Source organism: Akebia trifoliata, chromosome 6 (genome assembly GCF_017979445.1).
Source record: "Akebia trifoliata isolate Shusen 1 chromosome 6, ASM1797944v1, whole genome shotgun sequence".
Classification (NCBI taxonomy): Eukaryota; Viridiplantae; Streptophyta; class Magnoliopsida; order Ranunculales; family Lardizabalaceae; genus Akebia; species Akebia trifoliata.
In genome coordinates, this window is record NC_141380.1 from 8,044,730 (window position 1) to 8,067,260 (window position 22,531).

Consider the following 22,531-nt stretch of genomic DNA (forward strand, 5'->3'; position numbering starts at 1 on the left):
TAAAACTCAGTTTAAAGCCATGGCGGCGCAAGCGATCACTGCAACTGGTTTGGAAACAGACCCCTCCTCCATCTCCAGAGATCGAAACCCTAGAGATTCTTCTATTACTGATTTTTTGATGAACGAGAGAGCTCGCGAGATGAGTGAGAGTGAGACTCTATGGGATTGGGAAAGAAGACGGGTCAAAGGCTCATACATTCGGAGCTCGGCGGCCGGCGCCATCTGCTTTTTCTTTATGGTTTGGTATAATTCATTAATTCCATGTGGACCCCTAATGCTTTGAAAATTACATTTACCCCACTATAAACTTTTCAAAGGATCCACTTAACCCCCAACCCATCCCTAGGCCCAACCATGGTTTTAAAACTCAGTTTCACGTCTTATCCGTTCAAACCCAATATCGAGTCATCTCAGACAATTTTTCTGATATGTTTGAGACGTCTCATTCAAAAAATCAAAAAATTGAACTTGAGATATTAAATCTCAGTCAAAAAACTGATTTGTGTTTGGTCTCGTTCAACTCCGATACTAACTTAACTCCGACGATATGTCTTGGTCTCGGGTGAGTTTTAAAATCATACCACCCAACTGACAAGGGTGAGACAATTGACCTCCTAGATGATCATATCTCTGTCCCAATTATACATACAATATCCCTACAAACCACACATACTAAGTAAACCCTATGGATAACCCATGAGAGAGTTTGAACTCAAAACTTCTTTTCTATAAAAATTATTGTATTTTTTGTAAAATGATATTTTTTTCATTAATAAAAATAATATTGTATATTAAAAAAAGGGGGGAGGGGGAGGGGGAGGGGGTGTTACAAGAATGCTTAGGTGGGGGAACTTCTTTTTTTTTTTTTTTTTTTTTGTATAAGGGGATAAAATGTAAAATAACACTCAAATTTTAATATCATCTTTGATAAGGGAGGTAAGTCAAATTGTCAGTATGTTAAGGATCAACATAAAATTACATCAAACCATAGGAATTAAAGTGTAATTTATCAACTCTTTGTTGTATAAAGTTTTTGTAGTATCAATAGAGTTGGCAATGGATCAATTCGATATTGAATCAATAAATCACACTAACAAACTGAAATTTATACACTATGATCCAAATCCAAATCCGATCAAATTAATGAATATTTGAATCAAATCTTATACGATTAAGATTTTGCTCAATCTAAAATAAATATGATCTATGGAGATAATTAAAGATGATGGGTTTTGGGGAAGAAATTCCTAGGGTTTAAGATACAAGAGAGTATTTGAAGAGGAGTTGTGGGATAGGTTGAGAAGAATGGTTGGGGGGAGGGAAGTTAAAAAAAAAACTAGGGTTTTTGTTTACAAGTAGAAATTGGGGAAAATGGGTTTTGGGGAGTTTTTCTAAGATGTTAGGACAAGAACAATGTGTGCTTGAACTAAATCTAAGAGAGAGAAAGAGGAGGGACGGAGGGAGGGGGAGAGGTTGAAAACAATGGTTTTGGGGAGGAAAAAAAACTAGGGTTTTTTAGACAGGGAGAAGTTGAGGACAACGGATTTTGAGGAGAAAAATTCATTTTATTTTTAATGAAAGATAGGGAACGATGAGAGATGAAAGATTAGTGAAAATAGTTTTTTTTTTTCCTTTATATCCTAGCCGTTGGATTAAAGGAATTTGACGATAGGTTATTATATATTTTAAGGGTTGGGATCCAAAGACTCATGAGAAAACACATGATTCCAACCATTTAGATATAAAATCCAACAATTTAGATTTATATGTACCTTCTTCATAACACAAATCTAAGAGATATTTATCCCGATGATAAATCTCAACCAATGGATTTTGTGTTTAAAAGGTTAGGATCATGTGTTTTTTATATGAATCATTCTTCATGAATCAAGGGATCTTGACCTTTTTATAAATGTGAGTCTAAGAAATCCGTTCAAGTTTTTTCACATTAGACATTGTACATCATTGTTATTGACGACTAAAATTTTCCTCTATGCTTGGATCTTAATATATTTATGACAGATACAAGCCATATTAGTTTGGATTTAGTTGGGTATATCTTATATTTCGTTAAGGGTATATTTGATTGCACGTGGAAAATATGGTGGAAAATCAATTTTCATGGAAAATGACATTTTTCAAGTGTTTGATTGCACGTATCCATGGAAAATGTAGGAAAGTGAAATTCACTCATATTTTCCATCCCCAATTTTTTCTCACTCATATCTTCTTCTTCCCTACCATCACTACCACCACCATTATACTAACATTGCCGTCATCTCCATCGTCGCCATCATCACTATTTCTGGTCCCCTTCTCTCGCTCTCTCTCTCTCTCTCTCTCGCTCTCTCTCTCTCTCTCTCTCTATCTCGATATATATATATATATATATATATATATATATATATCTTCTTCTTCTTCTCATTCTCCATTCCTCACTTCCACCTCCACCGCCACCACCACCGCCACGTTCTCCCCTCTTCTTCCTAGTTCTTCCTCACTTACCTCTGCCGCCATCATTGCCACCACCACCACCATCACATCCTCTCCCCTTCCTCTTCCTCCTCATATTCTTCTCCTCTCCCCCTCCCCCCTCCTCCTCCTCCTCTTATCTTTTTTCTCTTCTTCTTCCTCATTTCCTTCTTCTTCTTCTTCTTTTTTTCTCATATATTTTTCCCATGATTTTATCAAAGTAAAATCAAACAATGAAATTTGATTTTCCAACACTACCTATTTTCCACTACTATTTTTTCTATGGATTTCAAATTCCATGGAAAGTGACTTTCCATGCAATCAAACATATCCTAAGAGATTTCTAAAGTTCAATAATCCAAATTTATCTCATAGGAATTTGGAAAAACTTTTTAAACCAATTTCAAATGGAGGAAACATTAATTTTATAATCTTGTAATCATTATAAAGATTAATTTACATTTATTCTTCTAATAATTATATATTAATCTATGTCCAAATTATTTTTAAATAGTTTTCTAAAAAAAATAACACATTGTCTTATGTGCATGGCATGTGCGTATTATTAGTATAAAAAAAAAAAACAAATATATATATATATATAAAAGAACTTCATATATCATATATTTAAACAAAATCTATAGAATAAAATAAAATGGTTGTCCCACCTAGTGGTGTGAATAGGTTAATTCTTATTTGGTTCCTAAGGCACTTAGAACCATAATCATTATATTTTTTTGGGTTCAGGTTATTGTTGATTCCAGTTCTGATTTTCAAATAAATGAAATTGAAATCATCAAAAAACATCGATACCCATTGATTCCGATTTCTCAATAATCGAATGAGAAAAAAAGTATTTCAAATCATATAAAAAAATATTAATTTCAAAAGAGTAACATATTATCTACAAAATTATCAACTTTTTGTTTGGAGAAAATTATTAACTTAGAGTTACAATTTGTTATACTAAAGATATAAGTTATAATGAATTGTTTTTCAAAACTAAAAATTTATCTTCTCTAAAAGTAATAAATTTTTAGAAGAGAGAGCTCATTTTAAACTCCAATCATAGTCAGTATGAAAAATTGAAGAGCTTTATATAACATGCATTAATTTTGAAGTAATATAATATCTTAAATCAATAATATAAAAGAAATGACAAAATAAATCTATTTTGAGTACCTACGGGGTACATAACATGTAGAACCTAATGGTTCTAATTCATATATAGGTTCAATTCCATTTTAGACTAAGTTCTAATAGGTTCCAATAAAAAGGGGATCAAAATTTGGATTTTCGGTTTCGATTCTAATTTTAGTTCAGTTAAATGGGTACCCAGTGTCACCCCCCCCCCCCCCCCTTGTTTCAATATTTATACCCCATAAAGAATATATCTTGAGGAAAATTTTATTATCTTTTTCAAAAATCTCTCAATTTTATTGTCTTTCCTCTTTTAATAAGTTTAGAAAATAATATTTATTTGTATTATCATAAAAGGGTAGAGATCCATAGACTCATTAAAGTGAGCTCACATGCTTACACTCTATCTCGACCGATTATATATGAGATTCAATGAATGAGATCTATCTTAGAGGTTCGTAACATATTCTCGAGATACATCTTTTATCCCAACAGTTGGATCTTTATATACACAACTGGGATTTTTGGTGAACATATGATTTCACTTTTCAGGATTCCACGGAGGCCCCGAACTCTACCCATCATAAAAATAACCGTAGTTAATCTTTAAAAAAATATCTTCTAAATCTAATCCCACGGCTCTTACAATCACATCTCCTACCGAATGCTCCAGAAGGCCCGGATACATAGGTTGGTTAAAAAAGGTTAATTTTATAAAATTACAAAAAACATCTTTTATTCTCTTTTTCTTCAAAATCACTTACTAACTACAAGTATAATATGAGAGCTACTATTGACACTCCAACTTTTACTAATTAGATTCTAATTTCTTAAATTATTTATCATACCGTAAATAAAGATCAAAACACTCTTCAAACATTACAAAGGTTTGGATCAAATTATAATCTCAACATGACAAAACATTGAACACCTCTTTCAAACAATTTTAGTACTTATTTGCAATTATGATTAGGCTCAATAAATACTAAACAAAAACAAAAAAACAAAAAACAAAAAATGAGAGCTTCTATTGCCACACCATTTTTTTATAATGCCACCCCAAGATGTGTTTTAATTCTTTGATGATTTACAAATGATGAATTGGGGTGGCATTAACAAAAGTTGGTGCGGCAATATAATCTCTGTTCTAAAGTACATATCTCGACGGAACCAATCCAATAGTTCCAGATCCGAAGTTAAAGGATTGAAACGGTTCAGATTTTGGGTCTGATCCGATTGATTGACAGTAAATATCCAACATTGCACGTAGTTGATTTAACGCAACTCCCAATTTTCGAGAAACCAACACGTGCACAAAATAAAAGTGCGAAAATAATAGCCTCAATCCACGTCGCACGAAACACCGTGTCATGTACTAACCGTTCGTTAACTCCGTCTGTACTCGGTTAACCAATATGTGCGTGCCACGTCAACCGGCACAGACCGCGTATCTTTTTCCGAGTCATGTTATAATTCCTAACTCTACTAGGAATCAAATTGAAATATAATTAGTAACTTCTAAACTCTAATTTCAATCCTATACGAAGAACACTTTTATTTAAATTTTAAATCTTCTATTTATAAATACTACAAGTCTCGGTTGTTTTTTAACTTCAACATCCAATTAAAGAAGTGTTTTTGTGATATTTTGTTTGTGATTTTTAGTTGTTTTTCAACAATTCCAATGGAATCCAAACGTGTTCATGAAGAAAAAGAAGAAAATCTTTCACCCACTAAGAGAAGAAAATTTACATCTTCATCAACAACAATGGTGGTGCTACCACTACCTTCTGATGCAATCTATGAAGTCTTAACGCGAGTCGATCTAAATACTATTTATGATGGATGTCGATGGGTTTGTAAGGATTGGCAAACTCTTACTTACGATTCCAACTTCAAACATATTCACTCTCAAAGGACTAGAACCATCTATGGGTATTTTCTTCAATACGAAGAACGGTGTAGCTACAACACTAGTTTTGTCTCCCTCATCGAGCACTCGCCACCGATTCCCTCCCCTTGTCTAAATTTCCTACCTAAAGATGCCAAGATCGAAGCCTCAACGCCTCAAGGTTTACTTTGTTGTGTTAGCGAAAAGAGTCACCGGATTCCAAGTTACTACATTTGCAAGCCCATGACACAACAATGGAGAATGATCCCTAATCCCAAGACACGATTTCTCACCGAGAAGATTTCCATGGTTATCAAGCGCTCCGACCCATTGCATTATAAGATAATTCGGTTCTCTCGGCCAAAGTCTTGTGTAGGTTACCATTGTGAGATCTTCGATTCGAATAAGTGGGCATGGAAGTTGTCAAAGGATGTGAAGCTACCTTTTCTTGTTAGTTATCGATAGAACCCGGGATTTTTGTTAATGGAGCATTTCATTGGTTAATGAACAATGATCAGATCTTCACCTTCAATGTCGATAACGAGAGTTGGAAGACAATTACACTACCGCAAGAAGTAATGACCTTGAACAATGATCGAAAGACATTGGTGGAGTGCGAGGGGAAAATTGCAATATTTTATTGGAGTGATTTCTTGATGGAGCTTTGGATCATGGAAGACTACACAAAAGAGACATGGAAGAAGAAATATGGGATTAATTTAGAGTCCCTACATAAGGAAATAGGATTCAGTAATTTGTTTGATCTCTACACGATGAATGTTGCGGTGATGAAGTCCTATGGTAAGGTGATTTGGTACAATTGCAAGAGTAAGACTTACACTATGAAGAAGGGTCCATATCAATTCATCACTCATCATGCTTTTCAATCTAATTTAGTTCCTTGTAACCTTGGAAGGTAGGGTTACAAGAGTTTTATTATTATTTTAGTTGTTTTGTGTAATTCTTGTAATCCTTATTTGACAATAATTTTACTTCAATTTAAATACTTCGTTGCTAAGTTTTACGGAATGGGCTTGTATAAATTGTTATTTGGTAGATCCTCGAGAAGGGAACAAAAAGATTAATCGAGGCCATGGGCCCCTTGTGCGCAAGTGTGAGCTTATCCAAGTCTCTCTCTCATATTCACTTAAGTGATATGAAAAGTTCTATATAAGAACTAGACAAATTTCGTATTCTTATCCGATGTGGGACTAAAGAGATTCACTAATAAATTCAATAGTTCTACAAACCACATACAATAAACCATGACTAGTAGGGGTTGTTTGGAGTCAATTTCTCATTTACCCTAAATGAATTTTTGACAATTAAATAAATGAAATTATTCTCTTCAATGAGAAGAATAAGTTTTCAAGTGATCCTGCCTCAAATAAAGTGTAGGACCCACTTAAATCGTAGTTCAAATAGACCCACTCGATCACAAAAATCTGGAAAAACTGCATATTTTTTTTCCAACATAAATTTGGCTTGGGTTTGAAGTTTTATTTTGTTTTAAGTTAATTAAAACCATAAGAATTTGTTTGAAATGAGATTAGTAGGTAGAATTGGCAAGAAAAGAAATCATATATTGCTTTGGGACCTATGAACTGTTTTTTTTTTAATGCAAGTTTCTTAGAGTTCTGTGTAGCTTTCTGATCAATTTCACTAGGAATCCCTAGGTACATCTCCAAATTTCCATTTGGGATATAAAATTTGCTTTGTGGGTGTTAAAATGGCATTCCATAAGCTTTTGGATTTCACAAAAAGGCAGAAGTCAAAAAATAAAATAAAAAATAGCTTCTAACTTTTGTAGGAATCCAAGAAAATCGTAAAAACATAAAAATAAAAAATAAAAAAATGGAACAAAGATATCTCACTTGATCTTGATCACATAAATGGTCATGATCTGTAGACTCTTGGAAAGAAAACTCAAACAAACACAATCCAGATTATCGAAATCCAGTGGTTGGAATAAAACAAGGATATATCACACATCCATCAAGACATATTTCAATTATCAGATTTCACGTTTTAACAGTTGGGATTTTGTGTTTGTTTAAGAGCTTATCTTCATGAGTCTACTAATCCCTCACAACCAGTATATATAATTAGTAGCGTATTACATTGTGCTTTTTAACAATCAATCAATTCTTAAAAAGGACCTCAAAAGGTATTTTCTCATTGTCGACCAACGAATTAATTCAAGGGAATGTAACTCCACAGAAGCACTTTTGGAAGTAAGACATCCCAAACAAACCCTTAAAAATGGATAAGGAAGAGATCCATATTCCATGGACCACGACCACACTTTTTTTAAAACCTTTTACTTTATCAGACTTAAAAACCCATGAAGCCCATTATGGAAACACAAATGCTCAAACCTTGGCATATCAGCCTGGTTTTCAGTTTTCCTCCAGATTTACATTTACCAAAGGTCTAGAAAATATTCATGGGTTCAATGGACCCACCCAAAGAGTGCCATGGGGCAATACAAATATGACCGGCACATTGGGACAATTCGTAATGATTGATCATCGAATCTAAACATAAAAGCTCCGTTACACCAACTCAGCCAGATATGGAAGCTTTCACAACTGCTGTATCACTAAACATAGAAGCATAATAGTCGAAAGAAACTGAGCTTGGGAAAAAATAATCTCCCTCATTATATCCATAAATGAGACCTACCGAAATTAGAGTCCACGGTCTGCGAACTCAAAAAAATTTCCAGCATACACAATGGCAGAACACCCCAACACCATTTGCGTTGCTTTACTGCTTTTACCATTAAAATAGTCACCTGTGATTATAATGGTATTTTAAAACTTGCAGTCACCCGTATCAATCAAAAAATGAATTTCAAAGCCAGGCTAAAGAGAAGGAAAGCTGGAGGAAAGTTGCTCATAACCCGAAATGAATCCATGTCTACATATCAAATAATGGTTCACTAGCAGGAGTTTTTAAGTTCTGAATTGTTCTTGAACCTAAATTACCGAAACAAAATCCATAAAATTGTCCTAAGGCAGCAGTTCCATCTAGGAAAAACAAAGAATGAAATGCATCGGTGCTTACTACAAGGCAATCTCTAGCTAGGTTGATTCTTCGTTCTTCGATGTGATTTCCTCCATTTTAGTGTCAAGTTCTGGCAAGAGGACGTGCTCAGAAGAGGTCACTCCACATTCTGGCACAGGAACAGCATCCTTTGTCGCAGGAACGACGTGCACAGATTCTATCACGGCGTCCTCGGATGTCGGCAAGGCCGAATTATCCGAGGGAGGAACATAAACCATCCCTTCCAACTCTGAAACACCATTCTCAGAATTGGTCCCCACCGCTTGCTGGCCTTCCAGCTCTACTGAAACATCATTTTGGTTCCCACCCAGAGTAACTTCGGCTCCTTCAGTTTCAGAAATTTGTTTAGCTACAGGTGCTGCTTGAGGAGGAGGCACATAAGATACCGGCTGAAGGAGGGAGCCCTGAGGGACGTAAATGGCCGGTTGATGCACTTGAGGGATGAAAATCGGTTGAGTGTTTGGGTTAGGGGGATAAAGAGCTTGAAGCCCAATTGAACCATACATAGCCTGGTGGCCTTGGAACCGCTTGAGCTTAGAGAGATGTTTTTTCCCAGCCAGATGAGAGTCAAAAACAGCTTGTGTATCGCACTTAACGTTGCACAAATCACAAATTATGGGCACCACCTCTTTTGGAGGCTCAATTGGCCTATTTGGTCGTTCTGGAATCATCCTCATTAACTTGCCACCCCGACCACCTCTCATCTTCTTATTGAAACCACGCCTCCGAGCATCAAAACGTTCAAACCTCCGTTTCCTTCCCATTGCTTCAGTCATTTCAGTTTCTGCAACTTCGTGCTGCTCCTGTGAGACATTTTGCTGCTCAGTTTCCGTTTTATTTTCGTCAATAGAAACTTCAGTGGGCAAATTTTCGGGATCTGGAAGCTTGTTAACTTCACTAGCCGTGAGATTTTCGGGCTGGGCTATGACTTCTGAATTGGTATCTAGCAAGGATTTCTGATCCTGCATTTCAGGCACAGAAACGGGGACTGCTGTGGGGGCAGGCACAGAAGTGGACGCCGATGCTGGTGCAGGCATGGGGAAGGAATTTTGGGCCTTCTGCAACTCTTCAAATCTCTGTAAGTTCTTTTTATGTCTCTTTCCATTCTTGTGCTGTTCAAGGATTTCCAAACTGGTGCAGTCAACCCTACAAAGCTCACACCAAGCAATCTGTGGAGTTCTTCGGGTTGAAGTTACACGGCCCGCTGTGGGTGCTGATAGTGGGGCTTGTCCCGGTGCCATAGCTGAGTGCGGTGCCTCTCCTTGTTCCACAGTTAAATGTGCAACATCTTGATGTTCTGATGCTGAAGTTGGTTCCTCAGCTGGCACATTTGCCAGATGTGGAGATGATGATGTGGCGTGTTGTGGGAAGCGCCGACCACCACCGCCACCCCTACCACGGCCCCTCCCACGAAAATGGGGGGCTGGACCATCTGGTCTAGGCTGGTGATGGCCAAAATTGCCTCGGCCACCTCCTCTGAAGGCCCCCCCACCCCCACGCCTTCTACCACCACCACCACCCCTGTTGTATGAAGATCTCCCATCCTGCAGAAAAGCTCTCAAAAGGTCTTGAAGTATACAAAGATAAATAGATATTGGCATGCTAGCCGAATGCCGAGTCACTAAAGAAGAGAAACGCGGTCGTTCAAAACTAGATAACAATCATAAACTAAAATAATTTCAATGATAATAAATGCAATGTTAGAATATAACCACGCAATGCCAATAAGATGGCACCAACTAACATATAAATAAGGAAAAAAATTACTCAATTTCCTCGAATTGTGTTGGCCAACAAACACTGGATCAGAATCAATCCTCAACAATCATTGTGATGTAAATTCTAGACTTCACTGTAGAAACAATTGCACAAGAACAATTACAGATGATAAAGATAAAAAACTCATGTCGGCTTACAAAAAGAATCAGCAAGCTAAAAACACTTTTTTTTATAAGAAATTTTATTACAGGAGGAAGAGATGGCCTCGACAAGCGAAACAATAAGCACTAAATTCTCTCATCACTATCTAAAAAAGAAAGTTTTCAAAACAGAAACCCCTAAAATCCCTATTTTGCTTACACCGATGAAATATATAACCCAAAATGCCAAAGATAACTTCCTGAAGGGATTGCTCCTACCCATCGAAGATTCTAACGTTCCTTTCCTTACAGATGCCCCAACAAATGGCAAAAGGGCAAGCTTCCAAACAAACCTCTCTCTGCCAGACAAAACAAAGGCCCTACAGCTTTGAAAGACCAAAAGAAACGACTGAGGAAAACACCAAACAAAGAGTGAAAAAGAAGACCAAAGAGAGTGGCTAAAGACACAGTGAAGAAGCAAATGATCCACAGACTCCCCACCGTACTTACACAAGAAACAGAAGTTGACCGAGATGACACCCCTGCCTCCGAGATTATCCAATGTAGGAAGTTTAATACAACACGGCAACCCACAGAAAAAGGAGACCTTAGAAGGAATAAAAGAAGGATCCCCCTCTCCCTCAAGTGAAAGATTTAACCGAGAACTTACCATCCCACTCTCAATCCACGTCCCACGTCTTCTTCTTGGTGAGTACTGATCACAATAATGCCTGATTTTTGAATTTTTGATCACTAGCTCAAATTGCCGCCAGGGCCTATAGAAGAAAAAATGGGGATAGACTTTCCATATTTGTACTTCACTAGGTTCCAATCCACTGCCAATTTTTGCAGCTTGCAATTCTTTTGCCTTCCCATTACCATCACTCAATTGGTGGATTAGTTGTTGAAACTAAATAGCCTAATTCATATGTTACTATAAGGGGCTTTTAATCTTGATCAACATATTATGAGGTTTGCATAAATTGCATTAAAATAACATAGATACCCAGTTCCCAAAGGTTTATGGAAAATCTTATAACAATGGCATCTCTATATAATTCCAACTTAATCAATGAGAAGCCATGTACAGATATGCATAGGAACAACTAGTTCAAAAACGAATATTGGGCATTGAATTAGACAAAGGCGTTAAACAATTACAGATCACTTTAAATAAGAAGAAAAACTACAATAAGGTAAGATTAGAAAAGATAAAAATGGCACAGATAAACCAGAACAGAGAATGGTTAAGAACCACTTAAAGCATGCCAATCCAAAATTTATTTACGCAATCTAGATTGGGGAAATGTCGAATTGTCAATATCAAATAGAAGCAAATGTGTTAAACAATACAAAACATGTCTGCTTCTACGCAAACTTTCTTTTTTTGGATAAGTGAATTTTATAAATTAGACAAAAAGGAGGTCATGGGGACCTGCCTCAAAGAGAACAATTACAAAACAAGAGTCACATTCTATAGACCAACTCCCATCTAAATATAAGGTCTTTGAAAAAGGCCCCTTTGAAGTCTTCAAAGACATTATATCAAAAGAACAGCAACCCAACTATAATAATAATACTTCCTAAATGGAGTGCTCTTAGCCATAGTTACCAAGTCGGCATTTGGGAATAAGTCGGCATGAGCAAAATCGATAACATCGGAAAAAAATCCAGTTAGGGTTGGTACTGGGTAATTGTTCCAACTAAGTGGTATTCTCATGTTACATCCTTAAATATCACATTGAATTATCATAATCAATTACCAACCCCCATATTGCTTTTACTTATAAAGAAAAAACCATATTGATTTCATCCATGCATGCGCAACAAGTAAACAAAGGTCCACAATATAGTCAAGATTTATATTGTTCAAAATATAAAAAAGATAAAAAATCATAAAAAGTTAAAGAGTTAGGATTTATCAACTGGTCAAAAACATCAAAATCAATGTCATCCTCATTTACATCATTATTATCTTATGTTTAATTGGTAAAATGGTCACCGTCATCTTCATCAAGATCATATTCTCTTATTAATGCATCAGAGTCATTTCATTTTTTCCCTATTTAACTGCAAAGTTCGTGATTTAATCATGAAATTAGTGATTTAATTGCGAAGCTCGTAAAAGCCATGTCTTATTACAGAGTTGCAATTAAATCGATGAAGAAAAAAGACACGATTTAATCACGACTTTTTCAATAAGTCGGAGACTTTGGTGACTATCTCTTCACCTTAAGAGCATGTTATCACTCTCCCATAAGCCCTGACATATAGTGAATGAAATCAGATTCCAGAGGATAATAGAGAAGAAATTTGCAATCTGACAACTATGAAAAAAAAAAATTGAACTGAACTAAGGAAGCAATGAAGCAAAAATAAATGCGGAATAAGGATAAGAAATGTACTTAGATTTCATGAGTGAACTTACTAAGTTACAATACACAAACAAATGATCCACTAATTCCCCACTCAATTCGCACACGAAACAAAAATCCACTGGTATAATGCCCCTAAGAATAATGTTACTGAAAATTAGAATCCTTTCAAAACCGTTGTCCAGACAAATAACTTAACCTTGGATAGAATCCTTTGGCCCCAAATAGCAGAAACAGGCATGATTGATGGGGATGCGAGACATACGGAGGAATAAAAGGATGTAACATAAAACCAACCCTCTCAACTGAAGTCCACACCCTTCAATCCTCAAAGTTAGTAACGGATGAAATTTGATGGATGAGATCAAAAACAACTTGGACGTCCTAATCATTAAATTTCTCCTGAATCCAAAGTTCTAAGACATCTCATTACCAACTAAAAGAAGGAAATTATGAACTAGCAATCTCTTTTTAACTTACATGGCATACAAAAAGAAAAATATTTCTGAAGGGGTGATCAACCACACCAGCAGTCTTTCGAGAGAAATGGACCCTATTCACTTTAACCACCTGAAATGCTATACCATTTTGGAATGATGGCAGCACTTTCAAAATACCTTTCCACACATTACAGCCATAAGAAGACTTAACCTCTCTACCTTCCCACCCAAAATGACTTAGCCCGTACTTTGTTGAAATCACCATTCCCCAAAAGTTTTTTTTATGTTTATTACCAAAACTCCAAAGCCATTTTCCCAAAACCACGACATTCATATACTTAGCCACCAAATTCCAAGTCCGCCTTCCTAGGTGAACAAACAATTTTCTACCTAGAGGAGATTACAATTATAGCCCTTATCATTCCACAAAAAAATATATTGCATTTAAAAAAAATAAATTATACTAAACTTTAAAATTTTAAAAACATGGTATCAAGGTATTAAATAGGATCCTCGTACCTATGTCCTTCTATAGCATTTTACAAAGTTAAGGTGTTTTATTTCAATCCATAATTTCAACGGTTTCTTGGGAAAAAATTGCCACATTGTAAGAAAAGGAAGAAATGAGTCACAAACATCCTAAGAATCATTAAAAAAAGAAAAAAAAAACCTCTTTTCATTCAAATGGAATAATCAAAAAGAGTTCCTCCATTCTCAATGATCCAAAGATGCCCAAACACGGATATTGATACGGACACTGGTATGGGAAAAGGGGATACTACTCCTGGTTTTGTAAAATGTAATACAAGACAAGTATCCTATTTAATATCTTGATACCATGCTTTATTTTTTTAAGGATTAGTATCGCTTTTTGTATTTGCATCATGGGAAATGAGGTGAAACTTCTAATATTGCAAAGTTTTGTGTAGCAAGTGCGGTGATACTATCAAGTATGGACACAATTTTGTTGAACAAGTTAATATTAGAAGTAATTTAGTAGGGGGATTTGTAATGCAGAAATATCCATGAGTTAATCATTATCATACCATGTGCATTTATTACATTGAGAATAGTGAAGAGTCTAGACCAAGACCAGACCCTTAGAGGGAAAAGACAAATAAACCCATGACTCAAGCAAGTCAAACCATTTTTCAAGTCCTAACAAATCCCTTAAAAAAGAATGACTTGTCCGTAGAGAGGAGTTTGATGGCTTTGTTAGATTTAAAAAATTCCCTACTTAGCCGAGTCCCCAGGTTGCGGCTCAACTTGGTGACTCATGCTAGCCGAAAGTGACTTGATCAATACATTAGAAATTTTCACTTATAAAGGGGATTATACAGACTCATATTACCCATCATATATATACATACATTAGCTTAAATGCATTTTAAACCCAACAAAATAATTGTGAACATTATTAAATATATTAAATAAGATTCAAGACTTGTCTAAGTCACCAAGCTAACTCGCATAAGTATATTTGATAGCTAAGCGAGTCAACTTGAGTCCACAAGTACTTAGAACTCCACAACCATGGAAATTATCAGAAAGTAAATTCTGAAAAGTCCCTAGTTATTTCCAAACTTAATCAACCATGAAGCCCTTAGAACAAACAATTAAGATAGAAGTAAGACTGCATACCTTCTTGCAAAAATGCAACTCCAGCAAGAATCCAATATGGTGATAAGGAATCCAAGGACGTACAAGACTGGGTCTCGAGTCAACTTTTCCTAGTGGAAAATGACATAAGTTTAGTATTTCTAATGCCCTATAGGTGTTTCTTGATCTATAAATGTCAACTTTTGGATTTCAATGCCCATGTCACAGCATTGCACATTTTGAGGGCATGTGCAAGATCCTACGGATGTCGAATCTAAGCATTATGGTATCAAAATCTGTGCTCCTTTTAGCATACCGCGATGTTGACATGCTACACGCAATACATGCTCTCCTCCTTCTCGAACGTCAACATGTGTAACCAAATATTCGAACTATCTCGATGTAATATCAACATCGGGATAATTGGATTGATCAACACAAAACTTGATTGAACAGATTCGATGAACCAAATCTATGGTTGACTAAACCAATTTCTAGAAAAAGGTGAGCATATATTATTTCAGTCAAATCAAAGTTAGGAATCAGAAGGTTGGTTTCTGAGTCAAGTCCAAGCTTCTGAACACTGAGTATAATCTTGGTTTGCAAACTTGACAAGTTGACTACAGATTCACCTAAGTAAAACTCAAATCATTATCAACCCAAAATATGATAAAATGCTCCTGCATTCAGTGATGACGCAGACAAGTTTTGTCAAAATCAATGTAAAAAAGATTGTCCCATTGATTTTGGATTTTAAAAATTAAAAAAAACAAAGAGAAAAAAAGAAGAAGAAAGAAATCAGTTTACATGCATTTATTGTGGTATTTTGCTCTATGAAAAACTTTATAGCAGTGCATCAATGTATAATGCTGTCACCGATATATCTTTTTCTGTAATGTCACCACCAGTGTTCCTGCAAGGATTCCTATTGTATTTCAATACACATATATCCTTCCATTGTTACACAATGCTGGATAATTTCAGATTGTATTTCAAATCATAGCTTAACTATGAGCTTCAATAAAATATATACAGTTATTAAAATGAAAAAAATATTTATACTAAATACATATATAGAGTTTCATTTACAAAAGAAGTTAAGAACATACATCCCCAAAAAGTTATGTGACATACTCTTTTAGGTCCACCGACACTATGAATATTATCCCTACTCATCTGTGGCTTAGAAGACAACTATCATATTCGAGCATTTTCGTCAAGGACTTTAAAATCAATCCTGTCTTATACATGGACTGTGGCCATGATGAAAAAATGCTCAATTCCAGCAGCTAGAAATCACTAATCAGGCAGATTTTTAGTTCGCAAGTCCATCTGTGATCCAGAAGACTGCGACATGCGGTGCTTTTGGGATGTGAGGTCATTAGGCATTTAATGAACATTAGCTCATGAGAGCATTGTATTCAATTAAATATTCAATCTTGCATAGATATATTATAATTTATAATAATAAGTAGATTATTTAAAGAATACAACTTCCTCTTGCCCTTACACATGCTCATAAAACTCCGTTTTTTTTTTAAAGTCTATTTAAAACACTTCTGTAACTTTGACGATTAAAACAATATAAGAAACTCGTCCTTTTTAACAAAACAAAAAAAAACGCGTTTTTAAGTTCTTCTAAACATGTTTTTTTATTTTCAAAAAAAAAAACTTATTTGTTTTTAAGTTTATAAGTATATGATTGATTTCTATAGCCTTATGGCTTTTTGTAATTTGGTCTATAAATGTTGTTTAACATGCGATTTGATGATAATGTCTTGATGTTATAGTTTTAAAATTTTTCCAAATATCTTATTCTACTCGAAAGACACGTTGATAGTTAAACTTTTTTTAACATCATAAAATGTATAATTATGTGGGGGAAAAAGTTATCATGCATAGATATTCAATAGTATTATTTTTACGCAAATATATATTGGAAACTTAGGATAAATGTCTAATGTATTACATATTATATTTTTTTATAACTTTAATATATATTTTTTATTTTTATATTTATCGTTTTTTTTTTTCATTTTATTCTCATTTATTTCCCTTTTTTTTTTTCCGAAGTTTTACCTTGCTGTTTTAAACCCCTATTCTGACTTGACTATGCACATGCTCCAAGATGCCACACATAAAAATATATAAGTATAGTATTTCATCTAGAACTTGTCCGACACCAAAAACAAATAAATAAATAAAATTACGTACATAGATTTTTCAAATAATTTTTGTATTTTAAGAGCTTCTATTTACAAGCTTTAGATATTTTTTGCGGAAAATAGATAGACCAATTTTACTTTCTTTTATTCTAACCAGGCAGGGTCAAAATTTATCTGCCACTTGACCAAACAACTTATCCACATCCAAACCTTTAGGTTGATGTATCAAAATTGAGTTTCAAGTTTGCAAACCATGAGCAAACCTTTAAGCAAAGTACTTCTTTGGGGTCAGCCAGTCCAACTAGTAGTAAAAAGCCAAAAGATTAACATGAACTGGAAATTACACGTGAACACAGCTTAGACATTTTATCGGGAGAAGTATTTCACGTGAAACATCACCTAAGTTGTTGTCGGTCCCAAGAATCACCAAAACACTCATTGTTTGAAAATGGTTATACCAAACTGTTTTCAAGTGGAGTTCATTTATGAAGTTGAAATAAGCCCCACATTTAGTATTTCCAAATACTGGTTATCTAGATGATGTTAGATTCTCGCACACATCAAGAACCTATTTGATGTTTTGACACTATATCTTACCTTTCATGAACAGTAATGGGTGTGATACAATTATAAAGGATATGTGGAGGCCAGGCCTTCTGGAAGGTAGATATATGGACAGTTATCCAATCGAACAAAAAATTATAACTTCTCCTGATTCATGTTAAAACCCATGGTTCAAAGACCAATCTATCACAAGAAATCAGGGATATGAGAAGAAAAATGAACAAACCAGATTCTCTCCATTAAACATCCTCAATGTGTCCATCTCCATCAATAAAATCTGGGCAGCAACTCTTCAAGAACTCTCAACAGTCAAAGTCCTTACCACCCACACCTAAGTTTAAGAGAGTGAATAATACACCTTGTTCAAATGAAACACCCTTTTAAAGCAAGGTCTACGAAAAAACTCCCATATGGGAGAAGAAAGAGAGTTGAGGTGTACTCAGAAACAAGGTCCAAGAGTTTGAATCAGTGTGAGGGGCAGCAAACTTAGCTATAATTAATCTCTTGGCATGCAGAAAAATAGAATGCACCCTTGAAAGTCAAAATCAATGAGGCCACACTGTCAAAGAGCAAAGAAAAGACAGAAGCGGCCCCTCTTGAAGAAATGGATGAGATGCAAACTGAATCAAATGATACAGTCAAGCCCAATTAAGTGAGTTAACATTAATGTCAACACACAGTTTAGGGAAAGAAATATATCAAGTGATTTAAAAGTAAACATATTATATCTACAATTTCCAATTGGTATGCTTCGAAACATGTCACATATAGCTAAGTTATTACTGCCACAACACCTCAATTGCAAGAATTGGAAGATCCAATGTGTATTTTTTGAACAAACTTTAGACTCGGGACACATCCAAGGGTGCAAACATCTTCATCCTTAGAGAGTAATTGGACAGTAGTGCTCAAAGTCAAGAAAAAATCAGCTCTGCTGATCCAATTACTATCTCCAAATGAAACTAAAGAAGCATGACAAGTTCAATCCAAAGTATAAACTTCTGACATCAGTCGAATGCTTGCAGTATCTCCACTGGTGACATAGATTTCATGATTGAACGGTTGCAGCATCTCCAATCTCCAAAGGAAACGAACATCTTAAGACTATGGCAACACATTGCATCCACAAGTAGGAATTCGGTACTCCAAGGAAGAAGCCAACCAAATGGGCTTCACCAAAGTGGATGAGATGGGCCATATACTGGACTGAAAGAAGTTCATTTCCTTGCGCCAAAGCATGTGAGTCAAGAGCAACCAACACCCAGAATAGGTGTTGTAAAATATGGTAGTTTGCTATGACTAAATATTAGAGAAGGTTTGACCAGGAATACTAACAGTCCAGTCAAAAGAGACATACCACCTCATGTAAGAAATGCATAACCACTCAACAGAACACGTGCAGCAGAAAGCTTCTCTTGCCACCAACAATCTTTGGGTTTTACTCCTCATAACCATAGCCATCAAGTTTTCAACTTCCTCACCTACCAAAAAGGAAAATAAAAAAAAAACACCTGCGGGATGCTTTGGATTCGAATCTTACATGGCTCAGAGCATAAACAAATTACATTTGCATGATAATGTCTAGAATACCTAAAAATGAAACAAATGTGCCACACACATACACACGTGCTAAAAAAAGGAAACGGAAATAGAATGAAAGAAAAGGGAAAAAAGGTAGAAAAGAAAAGAAGCATTTGTTCCTACTTCAGTTAGCACAACTAAAACTTAAGGCAAACGACTAGGCAGTTTCTACGTCTGGCATGCACCCAGACAAAGTGACAGCATATCTACATGCAAGCAAAAAAGGACCCTAAATGTCTAGAAATCTCACCAGCTTCCTGAGTGGAAAGTTTTATTCCAATAACCATCCAAACAATGCAGGGCTGTTATTCACAAAGAAACAAAATGGGTATAATATGGACAATGGATAATATCCATGTCAGCAATCCAAATGGTTCTCTATCAAATAGACAGCCTCGATTGCCAATAACACCCCTCAACATTAAGAGATCTCCATCGATTGGCACGGTCTTGTCAAGTGTGCACAACTTCTGTCTGGCCAGATCTAGGCTTTTATGGAGTTTTGAAACTACCTAGTTAATGTGGTAGGGATGAAATGCGAGCATTGCAACATACGCATATACATATATATATATATCTTAGGGCAGAAGGTTTATGCAACCAATATTATTCGATTAATTTTTTTATAAGTTCTAGATAACAATGAGCAATCAATGACACTAATCACAATTTTTAATACTTGCAAGTCAAAATGTCAAATATATATATATATATATATATATATATGAACAAAACAACAAAATTTATAAATAAATAAAAAATCAATAAAATCAACTAAAATTAAGCAAGGTCCACAAACAAATGAAACAAAATAACTCAACTATGAAAAGAAATCATACATGGTATAAGTAGAAGATATATGTTCAACATCTTAATAAGCAAACCACCGATATTCAAGATATTCAACAGCAGGCACTTTTGTATGTGCTATTTACAGATGATGTGGTGTTAGTTGATAATCATAAGACTAGAGACAAGCACAACACAAATCTAGATCTTGCTTTGGAGACCAACGGCTTTAGAATAAATAGGGCCAATATAACGTATGTGGAGTGCAAATTTAGTAATGACATACATAGAGAAGGGAAGAGCGAACAAAACTCAATTGCAAAGAAATAACCCGAAGTGATCATTTTCATCACACCTGTTCTATTATCCATAAGTATAAAAACTAAGGAGAAGTCAATTAAGATGGTTGGGTCATGTGCAACAAAGACCGATAACTGGGGCTGTCAATGGATCAGGTTCAGATCAGATTGGTACTAAATTGGTACCAATCCGATAAGAAATTTATTAGATCTGGACCCGATCCAGATCCAATTCGATGTCATTTAATGTTGCGAAACCGATCAAATATAATGTGTGGTTCCAGATCTGATACAAAACAATCCAAAAAATATAACGTAAATGTACATCATATATTTCCAAGCATGTTAACAGGCTGGGTCTCTATAAGACTGACATGGTTGATCCAAATCCATTCCAAATAGTAATCAAATCGGGTCCTTATTCGAACGCAAATCCTTTATCAGGACCTTAAGGTAATCTGGTCAGAACAATCAAGTTCCGGGTCTGATCGGATCCATTGACGACCTTACGATAGCATCTCCAATTAAAAGGAACACGGAAGTTAAAGATCCTTAAAAAGCAAGAAGAATACCAAAAACAATGTGGATTGAGGTAAGAGATTGAAGATGGACAAACTTGAATTAACAAAAGATAAGACTTAACACGGAACTGAACTGGACGGAGTAATAGGATTTTCCCCAAATTTTGGATAAGGCTTCGATGATGATGACCTTAATAAGCACCCAATTTGAACCCCAACTTAAACAAATGAAATAAAGCCAAAATCTTAACAAATCCTTCAGAAGAATGAGATTTGATAAAAGGATTATCAACTTGTTACAAGTCAACTCATATCCATGTCAAACAAAAAAGATAACCAAGCAACAAGGAACACATTTTGATTTATGGGTTCAATGGTACTTATAAAAACAAGGTCGTAATAATGGAAACCTGCACCTTAACACCAGTGAACCATCTAGAATAAGTAAAGCTGAACTGCAGGAGATTAAGCAAATACGAAAAAATGATTTATATACATGCAGTATTAAGGTCCACAGTATCTCATCTTGTTTATGGGATCCCCTTTTAAATTGAATCTCTTAATAAATAATTGGGGCAATGAAGAAATCAATTTAATCAGAACCCTAATTAGACAATTTGGTCAATAAATAAATAATTCCATGGATACCCACATTAACAATCAGATCAAGAAATCAAAATCTAATTTCACAAACAGGTAAGAAAAGTTTTATCTGATTCAAAATCCAATAGTAGGAATAAAAAATTTTTAAAAAAAATTACATACCCCACGACAAGGGGAAAAAGCTAATTAAACAATTAGGTCAATAAATAAATCGTTCTAAGGATACCCATATTAACAATCAGATCAACAGATAGAATAACCAAAAAATCAGATTACACAAACAGGTAACATTAAATTCAATCTAATTCAAAAACCCATATGACTACAAATAGAACAGAAAAATAAACAAACATACCCCACGACCAGGAAATGGTCCATGATGAAACCCTCCTTGCGGATGCATTGGAGGCTGCATTTGCATCGGCATCTGCCATGGCCCCACATTCTTCGCTTGCCATTGCCGTTCCTGTAAACCCGCCATAGCTCTTTCCGCGGCATCCATCGTCCCTGCAAACTGAGTCAACTGGGACAACGCGGCCACAGCCGCAGCTGCAGCCGGGTTCAACCCGGACGAAACCTGATACGAAGACGAGTTCTGCTGCTGTTCTGCAGACCCTTGCGGATAATACACATTCTGCTGTTGTTGCTGTCCTTGCGACGCATCGGGTTGGACCGACACGCCTGGTGGTTGAACCGGGTTTGAATCGGTCTGAGTAGGTTGAGATTGGGGTTGTTGATGTTGGTAGGCGTTGGCGTAATCATAGTAGGGGTAGTGTTGTTGGTATTGGGCGTAGGGATAGTAAGCTTGGTTCGATTGATCGTAGGCTTGAACTTGAGATGGATCGTAGGCTTGAGAAGCCAATTCTTGCTGTTGTTGCTGTTGCTGTTGTTGCTGTTGCTGTTGTTGTTGTTGTTGTTGTTGTTGCTGTTGTTGTTGTTGCTGTTGTTGTTGTTGCTGCTGTTGTTCTTGTTGTTGCTGCTGCTGTTGTTGAAGCTGGTGCTGTTGAAATTGTTGATGGAGTTGTTGAAGCTGTTGTTGTTGGGCTTCTGTTAGGGTCGAGAGATCCATAGCTCTGGAATATTAAAAATAAAAAATGAGCGATTTTTAGGGTTTTTGTTTTGGTTTCTGTTTTAGGTTTAGAACGATCTTCAAACTTCTATCTA

At 35.6% G+C, this 22,531-nt stretch overlaps 2 protein-coding genes across 2 annotated transcripts; one reads left to right on the plus strand and one right to left on the minus strand.

Moving 5' to 3' along the window:
* The first annotated feature begins 19 nt into the window (after positions 1 to 19).
* LOC147400048 (F-box protein At5g49610-like) lies at positions 20 to 6,423 on the plus strand. Its single transcript, XM_086446577.1, has 3 exons — positions 20 to 243; positions 5,278 to 5,953; positions 6,022 to 6,423. The coding sequence occupies exons 1-3, from the start codon at positions 20 to 22 to the stop codon at positions 6,421 to 6,423; spliced, it is 1,302 nt and encodes a 433-aa protein (XP_086302703.1).
* A 1,948-nt stretch (positions 6,424 to 8,371) lies between these two features.
* On the minus strand, positions 8,372 to 22,531 carry LOC147400049 (uncharacterized). Its single transcript, XM_086445661.1, has 2 exons — positions 21,723 to 22,531; positions 8,372 to 10,116 (listed from the first exon to the last, which is right to left on the minus strand). The coding sequence occupies exons 1-2, from the start codon at positions 22,434 to 22,436 to the stop codon at positions 8,590 to 8,592; spliced, it is 2,241 nt and encodes a 746-aa protein (XP_086301787.1). The 5' UTR covers positions 22,437 to 22,531; the 3' UTR covers positions 8,372 to 8,589.